Source organism: Somniosus microcephalus, chromosome 20 (assembly GCF_052327205.1).
Source record: "Somniosus microcephalus isolate GS21.2 chromosome 20, FLI_Smic_1.0, whole genome shotgun sequence".
Classification (NCBI taxonomy): domain Eukaryota; kingdom Metazoa; phylum Chordata; class Chondrichthyes; order Squaliformes; family Somniosidae; genus Somniosus; species Somniosus microcephalus.
In genome coordinates, this window is record NC_141006.1 from 5,598,621 (window position 1) to 5,626,490 (window position 27,870).

Sequence of the window (27,870 nt, forward strand, 5' to 3'; positions counted from 1 at the left end):
AAAGTAGCTAACAGCTGGTGTAGCCACAGTAACAGACTTTAAGCTGTTCGGTGTGCATCCTCTTTTGTTGGGAGGGGTGTAATACATTAACCTCTGTCTAGTTGAACCAAATAGTTTAACTGAGGTGTGGCTTCAAACCTCTGTCTGACACACTCGGCCTGGTGTGAGGTCTCACTCGAGCTTACTTCTAAGCAGAATTACAGCTTGCAGCCTTGCTAAAATATCAGCAAAGCAGGTGCTTCTCCACAAAGAGAACAGGAACGTGTGAGTGAGCCCAGGCTGCTGTCGGCAGCTCCCAGTAGCTGTAACCAAGCAGCAATGCCAGAAGGCTGGGAGCAGGCTGCTTGGCTGGTACAATAGGATTTCAATTTAGACGCAAGGGCGTGTAACTTTTAAACTTCCCAATTTTTTCCCATAAGCCTGCCTCCCCATCTGGCTGGTGTATGATTCCATAGGTGGTGGGGGATCTGCAGTGATGCATCACACACAGTTGTCCATCAGGGGTGGCTTGGGCCGTAAGTGTTGCCTGCTAATTAGCAGGGCTGGCCAGAGTTGTGCCAAATCCTGTTCTTCTCCGAAGCCCATAGGGTTCATTTTACTGTAGGGGTTACTTTATAGGAAAAGGGTTGGGAACTGTGGCTCGTTCTGCTTTCCTCTCCTCTCTCCCCTTCCCCATTTACCCAGAGATGTTGCAGTGAGTTGTCGCACCTCCTCAGCTGCTGTGGCTGAGACTGAGCAGCTCTACACAAACCAAAATATAAGAACATAAGAATTAGGAGCAGGAGTAGACCCAGCGAGCCCTTCTAACCATGGCTCTCCAATTCCTCATGTGTTCACTATTTACTTACTGTCATGTTTGTGTTGGTGCTTTGTGGCCTTGCCCGTTTCTGAAGTACTTTTGGTATTTCTCTCCCGACAGAGGAATGACATCGCTATGGCCATCACAAAGTTCGACCAGTTTGATTTTCTGATCGATATTGTTCCTAGAGATGAGCTCAAGCCACCGAAACGACAGGTAAGGAGAAAAACAACCCTAAGACTATTGTAGATCCATCAGAAATCTAAATCGATCTCTTGCTCACCCCCCAAGGCTGGTGAGACTAGCTGGGTACCGCACCCCCTTTAAGGCTGGTGGTATTGGCTGCATATCACGCTCCCATCTATGAGGGGTTACATTCATTGGCTGGGGGTTAAGTAGTTGCATTGAGTTATTTTCTTCAGCAAAGTGGAAAAGTGATTTCTGGTGGCAGAACTCGTGAGCAAATCTTTTAAAAATGTTTTTACCTTCTGTTAAATTGTACATTCTCTAAGTGTCTTTATGGGTAGAAAAATAGAATGGGGCAACCTGGATTTCTTTTTGTTAATTTCATTTCATTTTGTGTTCTTTTTCATTTGTTAATTTTTTTGTCACAGAAATAGTTTGTTCAGTACTGCTGATTTAAAGGAACAAGGTACCAACTTCCTCGGAGTGTTGTTGCTAGTGGGGGAATTAAAAGTTCACTGAAATAATAATCCCTGTGCTGTAATTGTTTTTTTAATCCCACTGTGGTGATGTGGATTCCAAATGTGGGCGATATTTAACCTGAGGTGGTTGGAATTTAGCAGTTTCTTGCGATGTTGCCCAGTCACCCGTGGTTTTCTTAAGATCTTAATGATACTTTAAGAGGGTCTGTTCCAAACAAAGTCCATCATGTGTTTGCTTTTTCTTAGATTTTAGACAGCTTTTATTATGCTTGTGCACAGTGCGTTTCGGGCAAAGAAAATCCACTCTCAAAAGAACCACAAATGAAAATCCTTGGCCATGCACCAGTCCCACATTGATGCAGCACTCCTTCAGTATGTGTGGCAGACTGTGTCGATGGGCTTTCACACCAGTTGCTGACTGGCTTTCAATATTTTGGCTTCTGTCACCAGCTTTCAGTAGGTGTAGTCTCAGAAGGAATGGGACATATGGTGGTGGGTGTACGGCCTGTGATGCGATGCGACTTGTTGGGAATGCACCGTAAGACAGTACAAGAGCTGGTTAGCTGTAGGACACAGAAGAAGGTGCTGTTTGATTCTAATCGGATCAGCTGTTTCGTTTTAAGTGTGTGCTGTCTGTTTTTCCCCTCTGACTCTTCATTACGCTCTGGTGCAGCGGTCATGTAAACATCTTTAACTGAAAGCTTTGTGATAAATACGGCTTTCAGTTGGATGTTTATGTTACCTCGTCACTAAAAGTCTCCTGAATATCCTTGTTTCAAGTCACTGAACCAGAATGGATTTCTTGCTGGAAACACTCAGCAGGTCAGGCAGCATCTGTGGAGAGAGAAACAGAGTTAACGTTTCAGGTCGATGACCTTTCCTCGGAACTGGAAAAAGTTAGAGAAGTAATAGCTTTTAAGCAAGTACAGCAGATACAAGAAGGGAATCCGAAAGCAATGAAGATAAACACGGTAAAAGAGACGAGCGGAAATCCCGTCGGAGAGAAGAGCAGAACTTCTTCAAGGTGGGCATTTCTGGAAGAGAATTGGCAGTGAATTAAACATGAATACAAAAGCAAAATACTGCAGATGTTGGAAATCTGAACTAAAAACAGAAAATGCTGGAATTGCTCAGCAGGTCAGGCAGCATCTGTGGAGAGAGAAACAGAGTTAATGTTTCAGGTCAATGACCTTTCATCAGAACTGGAAAAAGTTAGAGATGTAACAGATTTCTTGCTAAGTCACTTTCCTCAGAAACCTTGACTCCATTATAGGCTGCCTGAAATTAGCTACCTTCTCACAGAAGCACTTGCCATGGTTCTATCTGAAGAATGACACTTGGGCCTCGTGGTTTCCAGAAAGGGAGTAGCTGGCTGTGATGTTGTTTGATCGGCTAATGGTTTGGACTTGGACAGCCTATAAGACCATAACAATTAGGAGTCGGCCATACGGCCCCTCGAGCCTGCTCCGCCATTCAATAAGATCGTGGCTGATCTTTGACCTCAACTCCACTTTCCTGCCTGATCTCCATTTCCCTTGATTCCCCATGAGTCCAAAAATCTATCGATCTCAGCCTTGAATATACTCAACGACTCAGCATTCACAGCCCTCTGGGGCAGAGAATTCCAAAGATTCACAACCCTCTGAGTGAAGAAATTCCTCCTCATCTCAGTCTCAAATGGCCGACTCCTTATCCTGAGACTATGCCCCCTAGTTCTGGGGACTCCAGCCAGGGGGAAACAACCTCTCAGCATCTACCCTGTCAATCCCCCTCAGAATCTTGTATGTTTCAATGAGATCACCTCTCATTCTTCTAAACTCCAGAGAGTATCGGCCCATTCTACACAATCTCTCATCATAGGCCAGCCCTCTCATTCCAGGAATCAATCCAGTGAACAGTGCCCAGTACTCCAGGTGTGGTCTCACCAAGGCCCTGTACAATTGTAGCGAGACTTCCTCACTCTTATACTCCAACCCCCTTGCAGTAAAGGCCAACATGCCATTTGCCTTCCTAATTGCTTGCTGTAGCTGCATGTTAACTCGGTTTCTTGCACAAGGGCACCTAAATCTCTCTGAACACCAACATTTACGAGTTTCTCACCATTTAAAAAATATTCTGCGTTTCTATTCTTCCTACCAAAGTGAATAACCTCGCATTTCCTCACATTATACTCCATCTACCACCTTATTGCCCACTTACTTAACCTGTCTATATCCCTTTGCAGGCTCTTTGTGTCCTCCTCACAGCTTATTTTCCCACCTAGCTTTGTATCGTCAGCAAACTTGGATGCACTACACTCTGTCCCTACATCTAAGTCATTAATATAAATTGTAAATAGCTGAGGCCCAAGCACGGATCCTTGCGGCACCCCACTAGTTAGAGCCTGCCAACCGGAAAATGACCCGTTTATCCTTGCTCTGTTTTCCGTCCATTAACCAATCCTCTATCCATGCTACTATATTACCCCAACCCCATGAGCCCTTATCTTGCATAGCAACCTTTTATGTGGCACCTTATCGAATGCCTTTTGGAAATCCAATTATACTATATCCACTGGTTCCCCCTTATCTACCCTGCTAATTACATCCTCAAAAAACTAATACATTAATTGTGGAGGAGAGATTCCCTTAATGTCGATTTAGTTTGTTTAATGAGCTTACATGAATACCACTGTCACTTTGCACCTCTGGCTGGTTCAGTATGTGTGCCTGTATGAATTTTCAATTAAAATGACTGCATCCTTTTGTTTAAGACTCAGACTGGTGTGGTAATGGTGTGCTTGGTGATCATGGCCAGCGGGTTACAACTGACTATCTGGTTAGTTAAAGGAGAGGGTAGGTTTTGGTCTACTGGGATTTTACACAATACATTGCAAGTCGCTCTTTGTGGCCAGATAAGCTATGCTGTATGTCTTAATGTTGTGTTCTCACTGTTGTAGATTACTGTTCTATTTCTATATGCAATGATTGACTGCACAAGTTCCTGGGCTTGCCTCCCACAAGGTGATGTGGAAATATCTTTTGAGGAGGGGTTAAGGGTTCTTGTCCCAGGCGAGCACTGTAACAGCTTGGTCATAGTGGCATTGGTGGAGGTCTAGTACAGGAAACTCTCGTACCCGGCACTGACGGGACCGGGATGGTGCCGGTTGATTAAAAATTCCGGATGATGGAGAGGGTTATCTACCGAGGCTATTTTTAACAAACAAAGAGCCAGACTCCTGTTATTGAGGTGTTCGGACTTCTGACAGCGCCAAGAAGCCGAGTAGTGGCAGTTTGGAGAACTACCCCCACTGACTAACACAGCCACCACGGGAGACTTGGACTCGGCAACATTGCCGGTTATTGAGGTGTTTTCGGAGTATGAATTTTGCCGGTTAATAGAGAAGTCTGGATATTTAGATGTCGTTTAAACGAGAGTTTCCTGTAGTTCTCTTTGTCGCCTTGCAGAGGGAGCAGTTAGTGGGGCAGTGCAGTTATCAACCGATCAGGTTGGGATTCCTGCGTCATTGTTCCTGATCAAATCCAGTCTTGTGGTGAGTTGAGAGGTTATTGCCACCCTAGTTCTAGTGCGTGGTTTATTGGGTTTTAGTTACAAGTGATCTCTTGCCTGTCTTGACGGTGTCGATTACTGGCAGTTTATGCTGCTGTAAACATCCTTGACTGGAAGCTGTGTGGAGATGGAAGGGCTTTCAGTCAGATGTTTGCAACTGTTGACTGCTGCTTGCTTCAGTGAATCACTGCTGCTCTGGCATTCCCTGGTTGAAGAGCCCCATTGCACTATGCCATGTGGAATAAGCTGATTTTTGGAGTGTAGGTGTACTTATGGTTTTCAAAGTGAGGGATGATGCTGCTGCGGAATAGAATAGGGTTCCTCCTGTTGTCGAACACTCCCAACTTAGCACAGTTTCAATAAACATTTGTCTTTTCCCTTTCTCCTCTTTCTCTCTTCCTCTGACCATGTGCCAAACGCTCCACTTTTGTTCAGTACCCTGCAGATTCCACCAGTAAGACTCCCGAGTGAGTGTAGGTTTTATAAATCCGTCTTCCCTTGCCATATCCCAGCACCTGGTTGACGAGGTGGGGAAGTTGTCTGCTCCCTGAGCTATGCCAATGATCGCTTTAACTGGCATGCTGCAAAGGGCATGTTGCAGAAGCTGTGTCCCCAAATTCCAGCCTTGCCTCAAGTACCTGTGCTCTGATTGGTGCTTCCCCAGCTTTTATGGTCAAGCTCAGGAGGCCACCATGTGGCAAGAACCCACGTCCCATCAGGCACCACCTTTGGGTGTTTGGAGGTGCGGAATTCTCTGGCAGTGAGAAGCACACTCCTCGCCAACCGAGAAACCAAAGTGAAGGAGGCCACAGAATTAAAAGATGAGGCAAGGTGACGCCAAGCTTGGTAACTGATTATTACTTAAACTGCTTCATTGACAAGTCCTTAAAAACGGATTGCATTTAGTGCCAGTTTACTTGCTGGTTCTTGAAACAGTGTCGTTAAACTGTCCCCAGTGCAGGACAGCACCAAAGTTGAAAAGAGTAGGAGACAAATGGAGAAGTATTGGGGGTAGCTGTGGGTGTGATCCGTACCCCAGCTAGAGCAACAATCACTGTGCCACCCTGTTCTGGTATTTAATTAGATGTAAGAAATCACAGCCATGCAATAGATAACCTAGTAGTTGGTATGTGGCTCAGTAGGTTGCTAGGAGGTGTAATGGAATAGTGTCAGTAGATGTTTGTCAGATTATTGGAGCATTGACCAGTTGCCAAGTGTAAGGCAAGAAATGAGAGAGGTCGTTAAATTTTATGGAATGTGTACTGTGCACATAATCTTGGCAGTAGCAGGTCCGATTCAGTCTTTTGCAGAGATCTGTATGTCAGGGTCATAGATTGCTGGTCAACGTCAATGAAAATAAGGTCAGAACCCACACAACAACAATAACTTGCATTTATATAGCATCTTTTAATGTCGTGAAATGTCCCAAGGCACTTCGCAGGAGCATTATCAGATAAAAATTGACACCAAGCCACATAAAGAGACATTTGGACAGGTGACCAAAAGCTTGCTCAGAGGTAGGTTTTACACATTAGATGTGTCTTAGTTTATTTTTCCCCTGGCACAGAAGGCGGACTTGGAAGCCTGTTCCTATGACTTTGCTTAATGGCATGCTATTACAGACAGCAAGGGGGGTCCGAGCTGACCGGCTACTGACCGACCAATACTGTAGCCCTCATCCTCCTTCCTCTGGCGGGCGTGCCTTCGCTGTGCAATTGTGTCCGAGTTGGAACTTGTTGGGTGGGGAATCTGCCGCATCAAGTTGGAGCTGCAGTTTGCTGTATCCCAAATGGTGTCTTAAATCAATGGCCATGAAATGAATGGGCTTCTGGCTGAATTTTAGGTAATTGATTTATAACATTTTGATTATATTACAGCCTTGTAACTTTCCATCAGTATCTGGACCTATTGAACAACTGTATTCATTTCCAAAGCTTGTCTCTAATCTTATAAGTGCATCTCGGCGATCCAGGTGCGTGCCTTTCCAGCGCTCTCCGCGCGCGCCCTTTCCAGCGCTCTCCGCGCGCGCCCTTTCCAGCGCTCTCCGCGCGCGCCCTACTCATTAGAGACGATGTGGAGTCACGTCATCCGTTTTGAAACCCCTGGCAGTTTTGCACTGAACTGTTTCCTTTTAGATCTGAACATCCTGCTTTCTCCGATTTCATCAAACTTTTTTCACATTCAGCCTGGGTGCTAAACTCCTCAGCATGTTGAGACTATGAAGTGGGTCCATGTGGTAGTCTCCATTTTTGTACAGTATTTGTATTGCTAGAGGATCAACATCCATGGGCACTGTTGATATAAGTATCAGTTATCCAAGTGTTGGCTTTTACTCCAACATTCACCTGCAGTGTAATGCATTCACTATCACTGTAAATTGGAGTTCATGTTCTACTTCTCCTTGCTTTATATTTACTGTTCTAGGAAAGTTTCTTTTTGTATAGCTGCAGTGTAGCATATATTTTTGCCGATGACACAGATTTTTGCCGTACAGTGCCAATTTGTTGCATTGGGTGCTAGTAATGACTGCCTTCCCCAGGCACAGGGACTCCACTACCAGATCAGGAATTAAAGTCTCGGCAGTTGTTCCCGGCACACAAGTCTGTTCCCAAAATTTGCCAGAGTTGGAAATGTGCCAGTAGGTGTATGGTCTAACCCCGAGTTTTGTCATTTTTAATATAATAAATGAGGTCTCTGTTACAAACTGGCATGGGTTTAGAAGGAACACCTGTATTGCCAGCTGTGTGGATGTAATCTGTCAGTACACACAATGGTGAGCTATAAAACAAAACCTGTGATCGTGCATCATGTTGCACAAGCTGTCTGTGCACTTGCTGCAACATTCTACATAAACTTGGATTGGAGTGTCTCGGCAGATGTTGCAGCAGGGGTGTCGAAACTTCAGTCTGTGTGTGCTGGCAGTATGGCCAGTGAGCCCCAGGCAGCTCTGGATTATTTGCACTTAATATTTCTGCTCTAGTTTGACTTCTTTGAATTTGTGTAGGCCAGAAGGTTTGTCAAGGCCTGTTTTTAGCATTGTTGAGTCATTACTAGACACCACCTCCCAAACCCGCGACCTCTACCGCTTAGAAGGACAAGGGCAGCAGGCACATGGGAACACCCCACTTCCAAGTTCCCCACCATCCTGACTTAGAAGTATATCGCCGTTCCTTCATCGTCACTGGGTCAAAATCCTGGAACTCCCTTACAGCACTGTTGTGACTACCTTCACCACACGGACTGCAGCGGTTCAAGAAGGCGGCTCACCACCACCTTCTCTAAGGCAATTCGGGATGGGCAATAAATGCTGTCCTTGCCAGGGACGCCCAGATCCCATGAACGAATAAAAAAAAAATAAAAAAAAATCTTCAGTCAGGAACACCAAGATCTGTTGTTATCTACGGCATGAGATATCTGCAAATTATTGGGAGAAGGGAATATAAACTTATATCCCCCACAGTAAGAACATGAGAACATAAGAAGTAGGAGCAGGAGTAGGCCATACGGCCCCTCGGGCCTGCTCCGCCATTCAGTAGGATCGTGGCTGATCCAAACCTAGACTCACGTCCACTTCCCTGCCCTCTCCCCGTAACCCCTAATTCCCTTATCTGCTAGGAAACTGTCTATCTCCGTTTTAAATTTATTTAATGTCGCAGCTTCCACAGCTCTCTGAGGTAGCAAATTCCATAGATTTACTACCCTCTGAGTGAAGAAGTTTCTCCTCATCTCAGTTTTGAAAGGGCAGCCCCTTATTCTAAGATTATGCCCCCTAGTTCTAGTCTCACCCATCAGTGGAAACATCCTTCCCGCATCCACCCGATCAAGCCCCCTCACAATCTTCTATGTTTCGATAAGATCACCTCTCATTCTTCTGAATTCCAATGAGTAGAGGCCCAACCTACTCAACCTTTCCTCATAAATCAACCCCCTCATCTCCGGAATCAACCGAGTGAACCTTCTCTGAACCGCCTCGAGAGCAAGTATATCTTTTCTTAAATATGGAAACCAAAACTGCACGCAGTATTCCAGGTGTGGCCTCACCAGTACCCTGTATAACTGCAGCAAGACTTCCCTGTTTTTATACTCCAGCCCCCTTGCAATAAAAACCAAGATTCCATTGGCCTTCCTGATCACAGTACTGTTTGCAGATCCTGTTGTCACTGTGTCTTATCTATGTGCACTTCTGTGATTTGTTTTTACTTGGGAGGGGCACCCAATTAAGAAGTGTGATGTAAAATGTGTGACGTGCCTTTGACTAGATTGTGATTTTTCTGCCGAATTCACACCTAGCATGAAGAGAGAAAATTCACAGGTGTACACTAGGCCTGTCTGTGAACAATGGTACTGAAAGAGAAGTAGATTCATGGGGTGGGGGGTGAACATTAAAGGAAACAGGGAAAAAATGAACACCAGTCTTTTTAGTTTTTAAATGGGGTCCTACTGAGGTGTTTACAGTCTGTTTAATGAGGTACCAATAAAAAATACAACTGTTGGAAACTGAAATAAAAACAGAAAATGGTGGGATGAGGCAGATCAGTGCTTCAGGAGGTAACGAGGAAGGTAGATGAGGGTACTGCGTTTGATGTAGTGTATATGGACTACAGCAAGGCTTTTGATGAGGTTCCACATGGCAGACTGGTCACGAAGTTAAAAGCCCATGGGATCCAGGGCAAAGTGTCAAGTTGGATTCAAAACTGGCTCGGAGACAGGAAGCAGAGGGTAATGGTTGATGGGTGTTTTTGTGACTGGAAGGCTGTTTCCAGTGGGGTTCTGCAGGGCTCAGTACTGGGTCCCTTACTTTTTGTGGTATATATCAACGATCTGGACTTAATCATACCACCAATATTCAAGAAGTTTACAGATGATACTAAAATCAGCTGTGTGGTTAATACTGAAGTAGGAAGCTGTAGCCTGCAGGAAGATATCAATAAATTGGTCAGGTGGGCAGGACAGTGGCTAAAAAGGAAAGGGAATACACATTAAATGGTAGGACACTGAGTAGTGTAGAGGAACAAAGGGACCTTGGAGTGCATGCCCACAGATCCCTGAAGGTAGCAGGCCAGGTAGATAAGGTGGTTAAGAAGGCATACGGAATGCTTGCCTTTATTAGCCGTGGCATAGAATACAAGAGCAGGGGGGTTATGCTTCAACTGTATAAAACACTAGTTAGGCCTCAGCTAGAGTACGGCGTGCAGTTCTGGTCACCACATTACAGGAAAGATGTGATTGCACTAGAGAGGGTACAGAGGAGATTTACAAGGATGTTGCTGGGAGTAGAGAATCTTAGCTATGAGGAAAGACTGGATAGGCTGGGTCTGTTTTCTTTGGAACAGAGGAGGCTGAGGGGAGACCTTATTGAGGTGTATAAAATTATGAGGGACACCGATAGAGTGGATACAAAAGACTTAGCAGAGGGGTCAAAAACCAGGGGTCCCAGATTTAAAGTAATTGGAAGGTTTAGAGGGGATTTGAGGGGAAATTTCTTCACTGAGGGTTGTGGGGGTCTGGAACTCGCTGCCTGAAAGGGTGGTCGAGGCAGGAACCCTAACCACATTTAAAAAGTACTTGGATGCGCACTTGGGATGCTGTAACCTGCAGGGCTACGGACCAAGAGCTGGGAAGTGGGATTAGGCTGGATAGCTCTTTGTTGGCCGGCGCGGACACGATGGGCCGAAATGGCCTCCTTCCGTGCTGTAACTTTCTATGATTCTACGTGAGCACCTCTGTCAGAGTTCCTCTGTCCTGGTGAGGGGGTCACAGAATGTTAGCCTATTCTTTTTATTCAGCTAATTTGTATTCACTTTGTTATTTATTTCTTGTTTTGTAACCTCTCCTCCCTTTTCTCACTGGTGTTTGAAGATCTGCTGTCGGTGCGGAGGAATCACAGTCCCAACACTGTGCTCTAGTGTGTAAACATCCTACACTCTCAGCTGTGGCCTGACTGAGCTGGGAGAGGGATGTTTGCTCATTCTGACACAGACTGAGCAGCAACGAGCCAGCAAGACGCACGCAAAGGATTGTACCGGATGTGGTAGGGTTTGTGTCAATTTTGTATCTACAGAATGGTTGATTGATTTTAAGGGAGAGAAAGAGGATCTGTAAATGTGGAAATCAGAAATGTTGGAAATGCACATGGGGTCCTGTCAGCATCTGGATAAAAGAGCTGTTAAACTTTCAATTAGCTACCCTTTGGTTCACGGGCACTGTTAGCATGAGAGGCATCAGGGCTTGACCCGATCTTCTTCTTCTCCACCTCCACCTGTACGCTCTTTTCAGCGGGGAATGCTGGATAGTGATCAGGAACCTTGGCAACCTTTTTTCTCTTCCTCTTAACCCCCTCCACCCAAGGGTACGGAGGCCCAGGTCCCCCCTGGTCTGTGTGGTTCATTCCCAGGCTGTTTCTTAAAGGAGTAGTACATTCTGTTAAAGCATCCAATAATCTTGTGTGCAAGAGGTTGCCAGTACTATCATTAGTGAATTTCTGTGATTGCTGTGCACTGTGCTTTAGAATCCCAGGTGAGGGGTAGCACTGGGGCAGAGACTGTGTATCAGCATGACACACTCCAGTGAAAGGGGCTGTGCGTCATGCTCCCCCACTCGTGATGTGGCTGGAATAGAACTTTGTGCTTTCACAATAAGGTACACACACAAGCTGGCTGCAAACAACTGTTAAGCTTGGTAACGGGTGACTGAAGGCAGCCAGGAAGTGTACAGAAATTAAGATCAGTCAGTTACACGTCCCCTTAAATGGAAGTTGTCCTGGTGAGTTTTGAAAGTGATGCATTTTCCATACTACCTGGGAGCGAATCAGGAACTTCACGTTGCCTAGTTGCCACCCGAGTGGCGGAGTCAAGATCCTGAGGTTTCTGTTTGGGAATGAGAAACAGCTGGTTTCAACTGCTAACGCTGTATTGTGTAGCCTGTGGGAGCATGCTGTATGAAGTGGCTACTCATCAAGATGAGAAGAGTACTGGCACAGATTAAATTTGGAGTGTCCCTGTTGTAAGTACACCGTCTTCAGGATAATGTACTTGCTGTCTAACCTTTACAGCCCGGTAATCTGCTAATTTAGTTGCGTGTCTTGGCTGAGATTAGTGTCTTATCCCACTGTGGTACCACTTTAATTAACAGAGGAATAGCAAACCTCCCCGCTGCCTCACCTCGGGTAGATTGACTTTGTGGTTTGCTTTTGTATGACAGGAGGAAGTCCGCCAGGCAGTTCCAAGCTCTGAACAGGTGCAGTACTACTTCACGTTGGCCCAGCAGCCCACAACTGTCCAAGTACAGGGGCAGCAACAAGGGCAACAGGGCTCTGGTGCCACAACCATTCAGCCAAGTCAGATCATCATTGGACAGCCGCAGCAGGGCCAGGTAGGGAGCTCGCTGGCTCCGAGGAGCAGCATTAAGGTTCTATTAATGAAAAATTCCCACTTGGAGTCAAATCCTTTTAGCAGGGCTGTTCCTCAAACGTTTCTTCGAATCCATAGCAATCATGTATTCATGAACACTGAATGCTGGTTCCTTGTCTCATCACATTAGATATTCACTAGGCCTCGAGTTATCTGGATTCCCAGGTGTTTGGGGAACAAAGTCCTTGGACTCCATGCTGTGGTTACAGTGAGAGAGGATGGATTTGGAGGATGGCTCACAGGCTAGATCTAAAACTCTTTAAGGTGTTCTGGGTTTGGCTGTATGACCACTGTAAATCTCAAATTGAGCTTGTATTATCGGCATAATTCAGACCTTAAAAAAAAAGAAATGTATTGCAATCTTGTCCTTTGCTAGACCTTTAGAAACAGCTTTCCTAATGGTTCACTGGGTAGCTATGTGTGGTGCTATGTTGTACACTCCGAACCTTCCAAATCACCTCTGCACCCCTTGGCTAGAGCTGGCAAAATCAGCCAGCACTCCATCTGCTGATCATGTGCCTTCTGCTGGAAAGTGCACTGGTGTTGAATTCTGATGATGACATGGCTGAACTTGGCTACCCCCCCCCCCCCCCCCCCCCAGTATAGTTCAATAGCCAGCAGACACTTGCTGTTGGAGCTAGAGAGAAAGTACTAGGCAAACTAATGGGACTAAAGGTGGACAAGTCCCCATGACCTGATGGCCTGCATCCTAGAGTCTTAAGAGGTGGCTGCAGAGATAGTGGATGCATTGGTTGTAATCTACCAAAATTCCCTGGATTCTGGAGAGGTCCCAGTGGACTGGAAAACCGCAAATGTAACACCCCTATTTAAGAAAGGAAGGAGACAGAATAAAGGGTCGCCCTTTTAGAACTGAGATCAGGAGGAATTTATTCACCGAGGGTCGTAAATCTGTGGCATTCTCTGCCCCAGAGAGCTGTGGAGGCTGGGTCATTGAATACATTTAAGGTGGAGAGAGACAGATTTTTGCAAGATAAGGGAGTGACGGGTTATGGGGAGTGGTCTGGGAAGTGGCTTTGAGCCCAAGATCAGCCATGATCTTATTGAATGGTGGAGCAGGCTCGAGGAGCCAAGTGGCCTATTCCTGCTCCTATTTCTTATGTACTTATGTTCTTTAAACCAGGCAACTATCGACCAGTTAGCCTAACATCTGTCATTGGGAAAATGCTGGAGTCCATCATTAAGGAAGTGGTAGCAGGACATTTAGAAAATCATAATATAGTCAGGCAGAGTCAGCATGGTTTTATGAAAGGGAAATCATGTTTGACAAATTTGCTGGAGTTCTTTTGAGGATGTAACGAGCAGGGTGGATAAAGAAGAACCAGTAGGTGTGTATTTGGATTTCTAGAAGGCATTCGATAAGGTGCCACATAAAAGGTTACTGCACAAGAAGGCACAGGACTTGCCTTCGATCCATTTTCTTTTCTTTCCAGTTTTGAAGAAGGGTTTCAACCTGAAACGTCAACTCAAATTTCTCTCCACGGATGTTGCATGACCTGAGTTTTTCCAGCATTTTCTGTTATTTTGCACAAGATAAGAGCTCATGGGGCTGGGGGGGAATATATTAGCATGGATAGAGGATTGGCTAGCTCACAGAAAACAGAGAGTCGGGATAAATGGGTCATTTTCCGGTTGGCAAACTGTAACTAGTGGGGTGCCGCAGGGATCAGTGCTGGGGCCTCAACTATTTACAATCTATATTAATGACTTGGATGAAGGGCCCGAGTGTACTGTAGCCAAATTTGCTGCTGATACAAAGATAGGTGGGAAAGCAAATTATGTGGAGGATGCAAATAATCTCCAAAGGGATATAGATCGGCTAAGTGAGTGGACAGGAATCTGGCAGATAGAGTATAATGTTGGAAAATGCAAGGTTATCCACTTTGGTAGGAAAAATAAAAAAGCAAATTATTATTTAAATGGGGAGAGATTATAAAATGCTGGGGTACAGCGGGATCTGGGGGTCCTTGTACATGAATCGCAAAGTTAGCATGCAAGTACAGCAAGTAATTAGGAAGGCAAATGGAATGTTGGCCTTTATTGCAAAGGGAATGGAGTATAAAAGTAGGGAAGTCCTGCTACAACTGTACAGGGTGTTGGTGAGACCACACCTGGAGCACTGCGTACAGTTTTGGTCTCCTTATTTAAGGAAGGTTATACTTGCATTAGAGGCAGTTCAGAGAAGGTTCACGCGGTTGATTCCTGAGTTGAAGGGGTTGTCTTATGAAGAAAGGTTGAGCAGGTTGGGCCGATACTCATTGGAGTTTAGAAGAATGAGAGGGGATCTTATTGAAACATATAAGATTCTGAAGAGGGTAGATGCTGAAAAGGATGTTTCCCCTCGTGGAATCTAGAACTAGGGGGCATAGTTTCAGAATCAGGGGAAACCCTTTTAAATCGGAAATGAGGAGGAATTTCTTCTCTGAGGGTCGTGAATCTTTGGAATTCTCTTCCCCAGAGAGCTGTGGAGGCTGGGTCATTGAATATATTTAAGGTGGAGACAGACAGATTTTGAATGGTAAGGGAGTCGAGGGTTATGGGGAGCGGACGGGGAAGTGGGGTTGAGGCCAAGACCAGATCTTATTGAATGGCGGAGCAGGCTCGAGGGGCCAAATGACCTACTCCTCCTACGTCTTATGTTCTTATGGAGCGTAGGACTTGGGTAGGGTCCCTGAGGGCTGGAGACATGTGTAGAATCCCCCAAACAGAAGATTCGGAAAAGAGAGAACATTAGCACAAGAAAGCCCAGTGGGCCCACTCAGGCCAGTAAATGGCACTCTTCCAGCTCACCCCAAGGCAAGTCCAGTTGGCTGTGCTTTTGCTGATAGATGCAGAAACTTTCTCTACAGTTTTGAACATATGTGGTTGAGACTTTTGTGAGCATGTGAAAAAGCATGGCTTTTTCTCCACGTGAGCCGGTGACTTTGGCTGCACTTTAGTTCATTTCATTGTTCAGAATTCAGTTCATTTTATATAAAGCTTGGATATATAAATTTATTTTTGGTCAGCTTTTCACATTTCCACCCCCAAACCTTATTGTCATGTCCATGAAAATCCAAATGTCACGGCTTGTAGTAGCCCAGTGCTGTCAGCAGAATAATGAAGTCATTGGCCCACAGGCCACGGGAGAGTGGTACGTTGGTGTGTGTTGTACCCTGCTGCGCATGGAATCGAATGTTGTGCTGTACATTACTGGTTATATTTGCTGATAGTGTGCCACTACCGATACCGTCTGTGAGATTTTGTGTGTAATCTTTTATGTAATCAAGTCTTTGAGCTGCGGAGAGGCCAACGGTTTGAAATGTTACATTCACAGGTAGTGCAAGGAGCCACCGTCCAGCAGCTGCAGCAAGTGCAGGTCGCGCAGTCTCAGACCACAGCATCGCCCATCACGGTAACGTGTCTCCCAGTGAAAAAGCAGCATGTATACTTGCTCTTCTAACTTGCTCAGTTTATGCCATTCCCTGCCTTGATGTATAGCACGATGTTAATACGTGTATCCGCTGTATACTTAAGCTCTGGAATTCCTTCCCTAAACCTCCCCGCCCCCCCCTCATTTAATTCGCTCCTTAAAACCTACCTCTCTGACCCAGCTCGTGTCAAATTTTGTTTGATAATGCTCCTGTGAAGCTACTTGGGACGTTTTACAGGAAACTTTGTGATATCCAGCACTGACGGGACTGGCGTGTTGCCGATCTATCAAAACTGCCGGACATACAAAGTTAATGTTGAAGCATACGGAGGTTTTCATCTCTGTATCTGACAACAAACACTGTTGCTTAGCAACAGCTTCTAAAGAGTTGGCTGCAGCTGCAAGCGTCTGTAGCTGAAGCTGTTGCTATAGCTACAGACCTTGCAGTGGCTGACTGGGAGAAAAAAAGAACGAGATCTAAAAAAACTTACAGAAAACGGCTCCTGATTTTTGCCGTTAGATCGAGTATTCCGGACATACAACCTCTGGATAAACCAAAGTTTCCTGTACTGTGTTAAAGTTGTTGTATCATGCAAGTATTGTACTTGATTTGATAACGCATTCAGTGTTATCACTGAAGTAAAGCATAATGATGGGCACATAAAATTATTGTTATATCCACTTGAACTGTGAGAAAGACCAACAACACACTTCCTATCCTTCCACGCAGGGTTTGCATCTGGAGAGAGCGTGCTGAGCTATATATTACTAGTGGAAGCACTGGTGGTCACAGGATTGTTCTTGGTGCTGTGGTCATTTGAGACCATGAATTGCGTATGGCACAAGATGTGTACGGTACAGGCAATTGTGTATCGGTACCAAACGTAAACACACCTAATGCCAAAATTACAAACACCGCCGTTTACATGCAACCCTTGCCAAAAATAAAGGGAAACGGTTTATGAATGCTCAGCATTTTCTTGTGCGTGCATTGCTATATTTAAAATACTCAGATTTTCAAATGCAGTTGAATTATTTTACAATCTGGTATAGCGGAGGAATTTCCCACCCAGCAGATAATGGAAGTTAGCTGATAAATGAGAATCCCCCTGTACTTAATTTGACACCGTTAAACTTCTAATTGGTCTGTTTAGATTAGATTACCTGATCAAGTTCCCAGCCTGTGTAGATAGAGCCTTGCTTTATATTCTTAAAACAAAATACTGCACCCTGCTCCCAGTACTTTCTCAAAGGCCTGACTGCCGCTGGTGTCATGACTCAAATTTAAGTGTCGCAGCTTTCAGAATCATAAAATAGAATCATACTGCACAGAAAGAGACCATTCGGCCCATCCTGCCTGTGCCGGCTCTTTGAACGAGCGCTCCAATTAGTCCCACTCCCCAGCTCTTTCCCCATAAACCTGCACATTTTTCTTTTTCAAGTATTTGTCTAATTCTCTTTTGCAACTTACTATTGAATCTGCTTCCACCTCCCTTTCAGGCAGTGCAACCCAGATCACAGCAACTTGCTGCACAAAAGATTTGTCCTCCTCTCACCACTGGCTCTTGTTTTGCCAATTGTCTTCAATCTGTGTCCTCTGGTTACTGACCCTCCTGCCAGTGGAAGCAGTTTCTCCCTATGTACTCTATCAAAACCCCTCAACATTTTGAAAAGTACAGTAAATTCTACTAGAAACTACACATCCCGATAACCACCTGCCTGGCTGTATCAAAAAATCGGTTTTAAACCACCCAGTTGTATTTTAGCTGACTGAAGCAAATGATGCCCTAAAATGCCAGGAACGTCTTACGGGTGACGAGGCCCCATTGCATTACAGTGTTCAACAAATGAACCTCTTTCTCTCTCTCCTTATACTTAATCTGCTGCTTACACCCTTAAACTTCGAACTAGTATTTTCAAAAAATAGCCTGTCATGCAAAGTGCCTCCAGCTTGTGTACGGACATATTAATCAATTATAATTTGTGACATGTTCAGCTTTCTGATTTTAGTTTCTGTTTGAATGAAGGTTTTCTACCTGAAATGTTTCCCTATCCTTTCTCGGGTGCTGGCAGACTGGCTGAGTATTTCCAGCACTTTCTATTTTAATCCCAATGTTATTGATGGTTATTAATAGTAGACGTGGGCAATGTTCCCCCTCATTTATTTTTTTGGTAATGGGCCATTCACATTTCCGCGCATGCACGGTTTTTCTCATTGTAAAGCCGACGAGTGGCCTGCGCAGGGCCTCCAGGCCTCCATGCGGCCATGCAGCTTAACGGGAACGTTGGACGTGGGATATGCCAGCAGTTGACATGAAAGCACTGTGCTCCCAACAGGGAGGGTAGAACTCCAATCTCGGACTCCGCTTTGCACTTGGTCTTCTGGGTTTTGGCTGGGGAAAGAGAGGGAGGTGCTGGACCCAAATATTCTCTGCTGCAAGGCCAGGAATTTAAGGCACTGTTTGGAGTTTAAGGGTTTGATTGTACACAAATAACACCAGAAAGTACTCCCCAGCCAGCCTTTCCTGTCCCTTCTCCGCCAGGCTTACTTTAAAACCAAAGGAAATGTGTGAATAATAAGATTGGAAATGATCATTTTTGCACTCGGCTAGCACAGTACTTGCCTGTGTCTGGAGCCCAGACGGTGTTCAGCTCCCACTTGTTGCATTCTGGATGCTGGCTGTTGACTGCTCTTGTAGCACTGGGGCTGGGTTCTGTTTGTCCACAGCATTACAAGTACCGTTATCATCTGGAGTCCAGTGAGCGGGAGCTGACTGCACAGTGAAACCCATGCCACAAGTGAGCACAGTGCGCAGAAGATAACTTCTGATCTTGTTTTCTTTTGTCTTAAAGCAAGCCTAAGAAAAGGCAAGGCTTTTGGCGGGACTAGGTGCCATACAAAATAGTTGGGCACCTGCGGTTGGCTATTTTCTTTTCACTCTGTAGTGCCAGTCTCCTGATCCACCTTCTTTAGCACATGAAACCATATTCCCAGAGGCTGGGGGTGGGATGGCTGCTAACCAGGCAGCTCCCCAATTCACCGGAGATTTGAAACTGCTGTTTGAAGGGAGGGCTGCTTCTGCCACTTCATAAGTGGCAGCACGGTGGCATAGTGGTTAGCACTGTTGCCTCACAGCGCCAGAGACCCGGGTTCGAATCCGGCCTCGGGCGACTGTCTGTGTGGAGTTTGCACATTCTCCCCGTGTTTGCGTGGGTTTCCTCCGGGTGCTCCGGTTTCCTCCCACAGTCTAAAGATGTGCGGGTTAGGTTGATTGGCTATGATAAAATTGACCCTTAGTGTTAGGGGATTAAATACGTGGGGTTACAGGGATAGGGTGGGATATGTGTTGGTGTAGGGGTTACGGGGATCGGGTGGGATATGTGTCGGTGCAGGCTCGATGGGCCGAAATGGCCTCTATCTGCACTGTGGGGTTTCTGTGATTCTGTGATAACACCCCCATTAACTTGACTGGAAAGGGGAGGTATATCTTGTACATAGACCTCGTGTGACTATATATGGTATCTGCTTGGGGTAGGGGAAAGGTTTGGATCCATCGTTCCAGTGGTTGATTTCGTGTCATTGACAGCAACTTCACCCGGACACCTGCTGTGGATACAGCAGAACCTGAACTAGGCAAATGAGGTGTTCACCTGTCCTTCAAATTAAAATGTATTGTACTTCAAACAAACGGCCTTTTAAAAATGCTTGCCTGTACTTTCTGCTAGAAGCCACGTGAGATTCAAGTGTTTGCTCACATGCTGTCTTGTTGCAGAGTGCCCCGGTGACGATGCAGGTCGGAGATGGACAACAGGTGCAGATTGTTCCAGCACCGAACCAAACGCAGCAGGCTCAGACCAATTCAGGACCGACCATGCAGGTCATGCAGCAGATCATCACCAACACCGGCGAGATCCAGCAGATACCGGTATGCACAGCTCTTTGCAACTGATTTCAGGGACAGTTTGTTTCCCCCAAATGTGCGCTGCTGGTGGGAAGCCTCACCCACGGGCTGCGTGTCAGGAGAACGCGGGTCCCACGGGCTGTGTATCAGGAGAATGCGGGTGGGGTGCCCTGGTATTTCCCACTGTGCGTGGGCGAGGCTCTTTAACGCACAGTCTGAAAATTGTCCTTTTTTTAGTCTCTTCCCAGCTTTTTGGAGGAGGTGGGCTGGTGGTCAGAATACTGTTTAAACATATTGTGATTTGTGTCCTCTCCTTGTACATGCTGCTGTCAGTCCTTGTACCTTCTGCTGTTATGCTGAGGCTCTCGGTACTGAACTCCTCCCAAATAGCTTACAACTACAGTACAGGAAACTTTGTGTTATCCGGGGGCGAACCGTCCGGCAAGCTGGAGCCACCGGCAAAAATCAGGAGCCGTTTTTTATTCTTTTCGTTTCTTTGCTTTGTTTGAACAGTCAAGCTCTGCAAGGTCTGTAGCTAAGCAACAGCTTCAGCTAGAGACGCTACAGAGACACTTGCTGACTGTTTAGAGGCTGTTGCTAAGCAGCAGGGTTTGTTTCAACATTAACTCTGGAGAGTCCGGCAGTTTTGAGGGAACGGCAGCAGCTCGGTCCCGTCGGTGCCGGATAGCGCAACGTTTTCTGTACATACGTTGATGTAAAACAATAAAAGCTGGAAACACAGCAAGTCAATCTGTATCTTTGGAGAGAATAGATGATTTACATTTTGGGTGTGTACCTTTTTCTGAAGTGAAAAATAAAGATAGACAGGCATAACAATACTATCTGAAAATACTGTAGGGAGCTATATATTGTATAATTTATTTTTAAAACAGAAACATCAGTAGAATGATATTACAGATCATCTCAACCAAGTAATAGGCTGAAGGATTGAAAAAACAAAGGATGTGAATAGCTGAGGAAGTGGGAGTGATGGAAAATTGGGGGTCGGGTATGAAATTAAAACAAGTTTGAAAAAGAGGATGTAGCTGAAGTGTAAGGTTCATACCAGAGGGTTGCACATTGCCTAGGACCAAAGAGGAGATATTGCTCCTAAAGCTTGTATTGAATTTTGTTGGACCAGTGTACAAGGGCAGTGACGGAGAGGGAATGGGAGACGTTAAAGTAGCGAGCCACAGGTAGCTCCGAGTTGCAGTTGTAGATAGAATGGAGGTGGTCAGCAAAGTGGTCACCTAATCTGCACTCTGTTTCCCCAGTGTAAAGGAGGCTGCACCTTGAGCATTGAGTACAGTACAGTAGAGGAAATAAAAGTGAATCGATGTCTCGCACAGGAGGAGTGTTTGGAGCCCTGGACAGTGGTGTGCGAGGACATGAGTAGGAAGATTCTGCATCTCCTGTGTTTGTACAGGAAGATGGCAGCTGGAAAAAGGGGGGTGATATAAGCGTGAACCAGGGTGTGTCTGAGAGAATGATCCCTCTGGGAGCAGGAAGGGAGGGCAATATATGTTTAGTGGTGGAATCATGTAGGAGGTGTCAGAAATGGCAGATGATCTGGTGAATATGGGAGTTGTTGCAGTAGAAGATGAGGACCACGGTGGGGGGGGAGGCAGTCAAGTTGAGAGGAGTTGGAGGTGGGGAGGGCAGAAGTACAGGGGATGGGACCGACCTAGTTAAAGGCCCAGTTTACAACTGCAATGGGGAATCATCGGCTGGGAAAAAGAGGACCTTCAGAAGTTCTAGTGTGGAAGGTAGTCATCAAGGTAGATGAGATGGAGAAAGGAATGGGGTCTCTACAGACAATGGGGTAGGAGGAAGTACACAGCTGGTAATTATGGGAGTCTGTCCAGAAGTTCTGATCGACTTGTGTGTTTCCAGCCTTTTGTGTTTTGAGAAATCAGCTGAAACAATGATCCTGGTCAGATTGGCAGCATGTTATTTTCTCAGCACTCGCTTGGTGGAACTGAGCCCCGCAGACCAAGAAAGTCCCAGGTTCAATCCCTGGTCTCTGCTGAGTTGGCTGATTTCACCCGGCGCAATGGAGAGGTTCCAGAATTGACCTTGGCACCTGTAAAATCAGCCAGGAATCCCAGTGCTGACCACCCTCCAGTAATCTCTTTTGGAATGTGCCCACGTGTAGGTGCCTGGTGATGTGGGATTAGGCTGCAAGACCCCCCCCCCCCCCCCAAATGGGTCAATAGTCTGTTGACAATCTCTATCTAAACTTGCATATTTGGGCAAGGTATCAGAGGGAGGCTGGTGCCCATGGAACTGAATCCTAGCACAGAGTAACATTTTACTGTACAGGAAACTTTGTGCTATCCGGAGGTGAGCTATCCGGCAATCTGGAGCCACCGGCAATAATCAGCAGCTGTTTTTTATTCTTTTTTTTGTTGTTTTGTTTGAACAGTCAAGCTGTGCAAGGTCTGTAGCTATAGCAACAGCTTCAGCTACAGAGCTTTAGGGCCACACCCGAGTGTTTAGAAGCTGTTGCTAAGCAACAGTGTTTGTTGTCAAATATGGAGATAAGAATCTCCGTATCTCTCAACATTAACTCTGGAGAGTACGGCACTTTTTAGGCAACGGCAGCAGCTCGGTCCCGTGGGTGCCGGATAGCACAAAGTTTCCTGTATATAGGAAGTTTATCAAACATCTCCAAACACTTGCACAAACCAGGAGTTACTGTTATGAGGGCAAACAAGCCACTGTCTATAGGAGAGATGGGGAAGTGGAAGAGAACACAAATGTACCTTCCCAAGGAGGTGGTAGCAAGACTTGGATTTTAACAGTGACAAGCTCCAATAAAGATATCATAGGTGCTGCTAATGTTTGACTGTACTGTTTTCTTAGACCCTGTAACAATGATCCCTGAATGTAACAAAAGAGGAATGTTCTCCACTTGGCTGCTTTGAGGAATTTCTACTTGCAATTTAAACCAGGTCACTTTAAACCAGAGGTCGAAGGCTCACGGGGGAGTGGTTAGAAGGTTGTGCATGTAGCGAAGTGTAAGAATTTAAAATGTTAGTGTTACGCATGCTTAGCTTGAAAGGTACTGAAAAGTTTTATGTTCTGTTAGGCTGGCCTGTGTAATGAGGCTCCTTCCTTCTGTTATGATCCTTAGGTGCAGTTGAACGCTGGACAGCTGCAGTATATTCGTCTGGCTCAGCCTGTAGCTGGAACGCAAGTGGTACAGGGGCAAATCCAGACCCTCGCCCCAGGCAATCCACAGCAGGTAGGCATGTGTCTCATAGTGCAGCGGGTTGGGAGATTGGACATTTAATCAGTAGTGTTTGTTTCATTGAACTTGTTGGGGCTGCTTGTGAACAGAAATATTCCACAATGCAGCACAGTGAATGCAGCAGACTTCTGATCTCGGTAGGACCATGTATCCAACAAACCATGTTCAGGAATTGATTTTTAAAAAGAAATGATTTGTGAATTATTGTGTCTCAGCACATTTCCGAGACCAGGTTCTTTGTCCAGCCCTGGCTGCCAGCCCTTTCTGTTGTGTGTCATGGGGAGGGATTCTGAGGGCAGAGGTTAGAGAGAATGTTATGTTTCACACCTGGAAGCACTAGAAGATGATGGCTCAGGCCAGGAGGTCAGCCTTACTGCTTTTATTTATTACAGGGAGCTTTTCTTTTGGTCAGACTACTCGAGAAGGCCATTCATTATCCTGTAGATTTCTATAAGTTTTTCAATCACTTTTGTTCTGAAATGAAATAAAGTTGTATCTCCAGTGAATGATCGCATACTAAATATAATGGCCCAGAAATTCGGGTCGGAGGCTTCCCGCGGGTGCAAGCCCCCGACCTACACTTGCCTAGCGCGCCGGCCGTTGTGCTGTGGGCCCGCGTGGGATTCCGATCCTGGGCCTGCTCCAACTGCCGGCGCGCAGTGCTTGCGTATCCCAGGGGCGCAGTTAGTTCGAAGCGTCCCCTGGGATCACGTGGGCCATGGGGAGCCAATGGTAGCAGGGAATGTGTATTCGTAGATTTGACAGGAAGAGCTGTCAAAACTATGAATACAATTCAGCCCTAAAACTTCAAATAAATTTTTTTTTTTAATCACATTTTTAAAATAACTATAAATTACATAAAATAACTATTTTAAACAATTTACATTTTTGAAAAAATTAATTACAGTTTCTAATGGGGGCTAAAAATAAACTTACCTTTCTTTAAAGTATTTAAAAATAATAAACCTGTGGAAAAAATGTTTTAATTTAACTTAATTCACCACTTACCTTGTTAAAAGCAGGCCTTGCGACTGCTTTTTCCAAGCGTAGCTCCTGGAGACTTACCCTCCCAGAGAACCCTGCAAAAAAAACGGAAGTTCCAGGTGAACGCGCTGCCTCTCCGGCGCACGCGTTCCACCTGTCAACCCCTTCCTTTAAGGGAACGGAAGTTCCGGTTTCCCGTGCATGTGCAGTGCATGCACAAAACCGGCACTTTCGTTGGGCCTATGCACGAATACCCAGCGCGTACTCACCCGTGGGGACCTGAAGTTCTAGCCCATTGAGTAAAGAGCAAAGCCGTGACCACCGTCTGTGGAGCCTTGAGCAGGGAAGTCAGTTTGGATGCAGTGAGTGTGCTCTGTCCATGAAGCTGTAGAACTGGGATCTCTCTTACCATGTTCAGTTCAGATTGCTGCACATGGCTGTCGGACATCTTCCCAGTGTAAGCGATGCAGCAGTCTTGCTACTGATAGCACAGGAACCTTCTCGAGAGGGTATCCCTGCCTGCTTTCAGTGACGCAGTGTCAGATCTGTCGACAGCAAGCGGCAACTCTGTGGCCCTTCTCCACCCAGGTGGTCAGCAGCCAGAGCAGTGGTCACAAACATGGCCTTATGATAACTCCACCTGTTCCCATGCTGCCTCATTGGTCCTGCAGTCCAAATGGGATGAACAGGGGAACCGGCTCATATTGCGGAGCTGCTATCGGACATCGCTACAGGAAACTTTGTGATATCCGGCACCGACGGGACCGAGCTGTTGCCGTCCCGTCAAAACTGCCGGACAAACCAGCGGTAATGTTAAAACATACGGAAGCTTTTGAGCTCCGTATCTAGCAACAAACCCTGTCGAACAGCTTCTAAACAGTCGGCCGTAGCTTGCAAGCGTCTCTGTAGCTAAGCAACAGCTTTAGCTAGACCTTGCAGAGCCTGACTGGTGAAAAAAAAGCAACAAAAAAAAAACCAAACTTACTGAACCGACTCCTGAATTTTGCCGGTGGATCAAGCATTCCGGACAGTTAACCTCCGGATAAACCAAAGTTTCCTGTATTAGGTCGGGTGACGAGGCCTTGCCTATCCCAGGAGACACTTGTGACATTATTGACTATTTTGGGAGCAAGATTTTGATTTAAATAGATTTGATAATTGGCAGGAACTTGCTAGTGCACTGCTCACATTGCATTTGCCTGTGCCTGGATATGCATCAGGAAGTGTTGCCACTTGCTTGATTGAACACAATATGATTTAAGTTGTTTTCTCTTTGATTTGCAAACTCCTGTAGGAAAGCAGTTGGCTGCAATTGAGAATTTTCTGCAATTAATGATTTCCTAACTAACGCTCAAGTTAATAGCGCTGCTGGATGAATAGCTTGAAGGTCAGAACAAAAGGTTGGCTATGTAGTCCATGTGCCATCAGTAGGTGAGCTTGAGTTTCCCAGTCCCAGAGCACTGGTGCTTTGTGCCGTGATTCCTGACTCTGGTCTTTGACTGCCAGTCCTTCCCCATGGTTAGAGAAGGTTAGAAAGGAAAAACCCATCCCTGGCCTGTAGGGGATGGCGAAGACACTCCGCCCACGGGTGACTACAAAGATGACTGCCTGTGCCTCTAATGATTAGGTGTGTATTGCTAGGTGCTTTCCACAGAGAGGGAGAATTAGATGGGCAGGTAGCACGCTTACGCGTATAACCGCATAAGGATAGACTGCTCGATGGGGAGCTGGGTCACCACCCTGAGGAACTCGAGGATAACTAAAAGTGGAAGCAGAAACATTGACTCTACTGTTTTGCGTTTGCATCCTGTTTTGGTAAGTGCTTCTCCCCTGTATTCTAGGTAGGACAAGCGGAGGTTCAGCAGGGACAACAGCAACAGCAGTACAGCCAGTTTACTGACGGACAGGTATGCTGTTATCTTTAGTGATCATGTTTGACCTGCCCCTTTATTTCCATGAATGGTATCAGAAATATTAGTAACCTGAGCTGAGTTTTCCAAACTACATGTAACATTGTGGGATTTTCTGTATCTCTTAACCGGCTCTCGACCTGATCGCAGTATGAAATAGACAGCCCGTTCACTTTGTAAAGTGGATTCTTGTGTATTTAATACATAAAATTAGCTAAACACAAATATTAGTCATACTGGGTGAAAATGGAACATGATTTGCAAACAAGTTGAAACATGTAAGCGAGTTTGCTCCTTTGAAAGGGATTGTTGCCTTGGTGAGGTACAGTGGCAAATCTGCGTTCCTTCCTGGCTGCCTGTGATGGGCATGAGAAATGTTCATACATCAGCTGATATAACTTCTTTGGGCCGGTCACACTGCACCATTTATGATGGTGCGGGTACAGTCGTGTACTGGTTAAGTTACTGGATTAGCAATCCACAGAATGCAAAGTCAAATACTGAATTTGAATTCAGGATTTTTAAAAAAAGTCTGTAAATAAACAGCTGGTGTCAGTAAAAGTAGCCATGGTGTGGAGATGCCGGAGTTGGACTGGGGTGGACAAATGTAAGAAGTCACACAACAGGTTATAGTCCAACAGCTTTATTTGAAATCACAAGCTTGTGATTTCAAATAAAGCTGTTGGACTATAACCTGGTGTTGTGTGACTTCTTACATCAGTAAAAGTAACCATGAAGCTGACTGACTGTTGTAAAAACCCAACAGGTTCACTAATGCCCTTTACAGAAGGAAACCTGCCGTCCTTTCCTGATCTGGCCTAAGTGTGACTCCAGTCCCACATCAATGTGTTTGACTCTAAACTGCCCTCTGAAGTAGCCTAGCAAGGCACGCCGTTATATCAAACCACGACATAGAACACTGTTGAAGAATATAGCCCACCACCATCTTCATGGGACAACTAGGGATAGACAATAAGGGGGAGAAATTCGGTGGGCTGCGCCACCAGTTAGCGCCTAAAGAGGGCACTCGGTGGCTTTAGCGCCACTGGCCACGCCTCCCGCGATATTTAGCTGGGGCGCTAATGGCGGCGTTAGCCTGTTGCGCTGTGCCGCCACCGATGACGTCATCGGTGTGCGCAGCGCCCCGCTACCACCCCGATCGCGATATTGGCAGCGACCGCCTCTAGCGCCGCTCGCTAATCGCGGTTCACGGGGCCTACCTGGGGCGGCAGTGGCGCAAATTAAGGTGGGGGTGCGGGGCGGCCGTTTTTTTCGGCGGCCGCCTGCCAGCACCTCCGTCCCCGGCCTCCTGTTCTCCCCCTGCGGCAGTGCCGGCTGTTTTCCGAGAGCCCGGCACTTCTCCTCGGTGCCGGGCTCTTCTGCCGGCACTCGCGATCGCTCATCGCGCTGGTGCAGGCCCCTCCCCCTTAAGAATGGGAGGAAGGCCTGCAGTACCGCAGCGCGCCATGCTGCGGCACGTTGCGCTGCGATATTCAGTTTCAGCGCCCTAAGAGGGACACGGAGCGCCTCGAGCCTCGCCCCGTGTCCCTCTCGGGGCGCTCAAGCTGAATTTCCGGCGATCGCTGCTGCTCCGATCGCAGCACTAAATCCAGCGCCCAGGCGAGCTTGGCGCCCCGTTTGTGGCTCCACCCAATTTCTCCCCCTCAATGTCTCGTCGGTGATGCCCACATCTCAAGATTGAATTTTTTAAAATACCCATATCTGTTACCTATCAGAATTCTTAGTCCCTTTTGACTACTTGCTCAAAATTTTTAGTTTGAGTAAGAAGTGATTTGAGATGTTTTGAGCTCTGCTGGCTTGTCTTGTCCTTGAGCTTTACCCATCTGCTAATGACATCTCGTAGTGCAATTGTCTGAATTGTGTATCAATAAAATAAACTCTTAATTAGGCCCCTGTGAGGATCATAGCCTGAAATATGGTGCAATAATGGTGCTGTTGGAATCTTGCA

At 46.1% G+C, this 27,870-nt stretch overlaps 1 protein-coding gene across 6 annotated transcripts in view; it reads left to right on the forward strand.

The window, feature by feature from the left end:
• Positions 1-27,870, forward strand: part of nfyc (nuclear transcription factor Y, gamma) — a 207,901-nt gene that overhangs the window by 45,433 nt on the left and 134,598 nt on the right. For 4 of the 6 annotated variants that reach the window (XM_085962306.1, XM_085962303.1, XM_085962305.1 and 1 more), the window contains 6 exons: positions 920-1,015; positions 12,214-12,384; positions 15,757-15,834; positions 19,626-19,778; positions 22,891-23,001; positions 25,833-25,898. In XM_085962306.1, the coding sequence (XP_085818432.1) occupies positions 920-1,015; positions 12,214-12,384; positions 15,757-15,834; positions 19,626-19,778; positions 22,891-23,001; positions 25,833-25,898 (675 nt within the window). The remainder of the gene's footprint in view (positions 1-919; positions 1,016-12,213; positions 12,385-15,756; positions 15,835-19,625; positions 19,779-22,890; positions 23,002-25,832; positions 25,899-27,870) is intronic. The other 2 variants (XM_085962307.1, XM_085962308.1) reach the window with 2 other exon arrangements.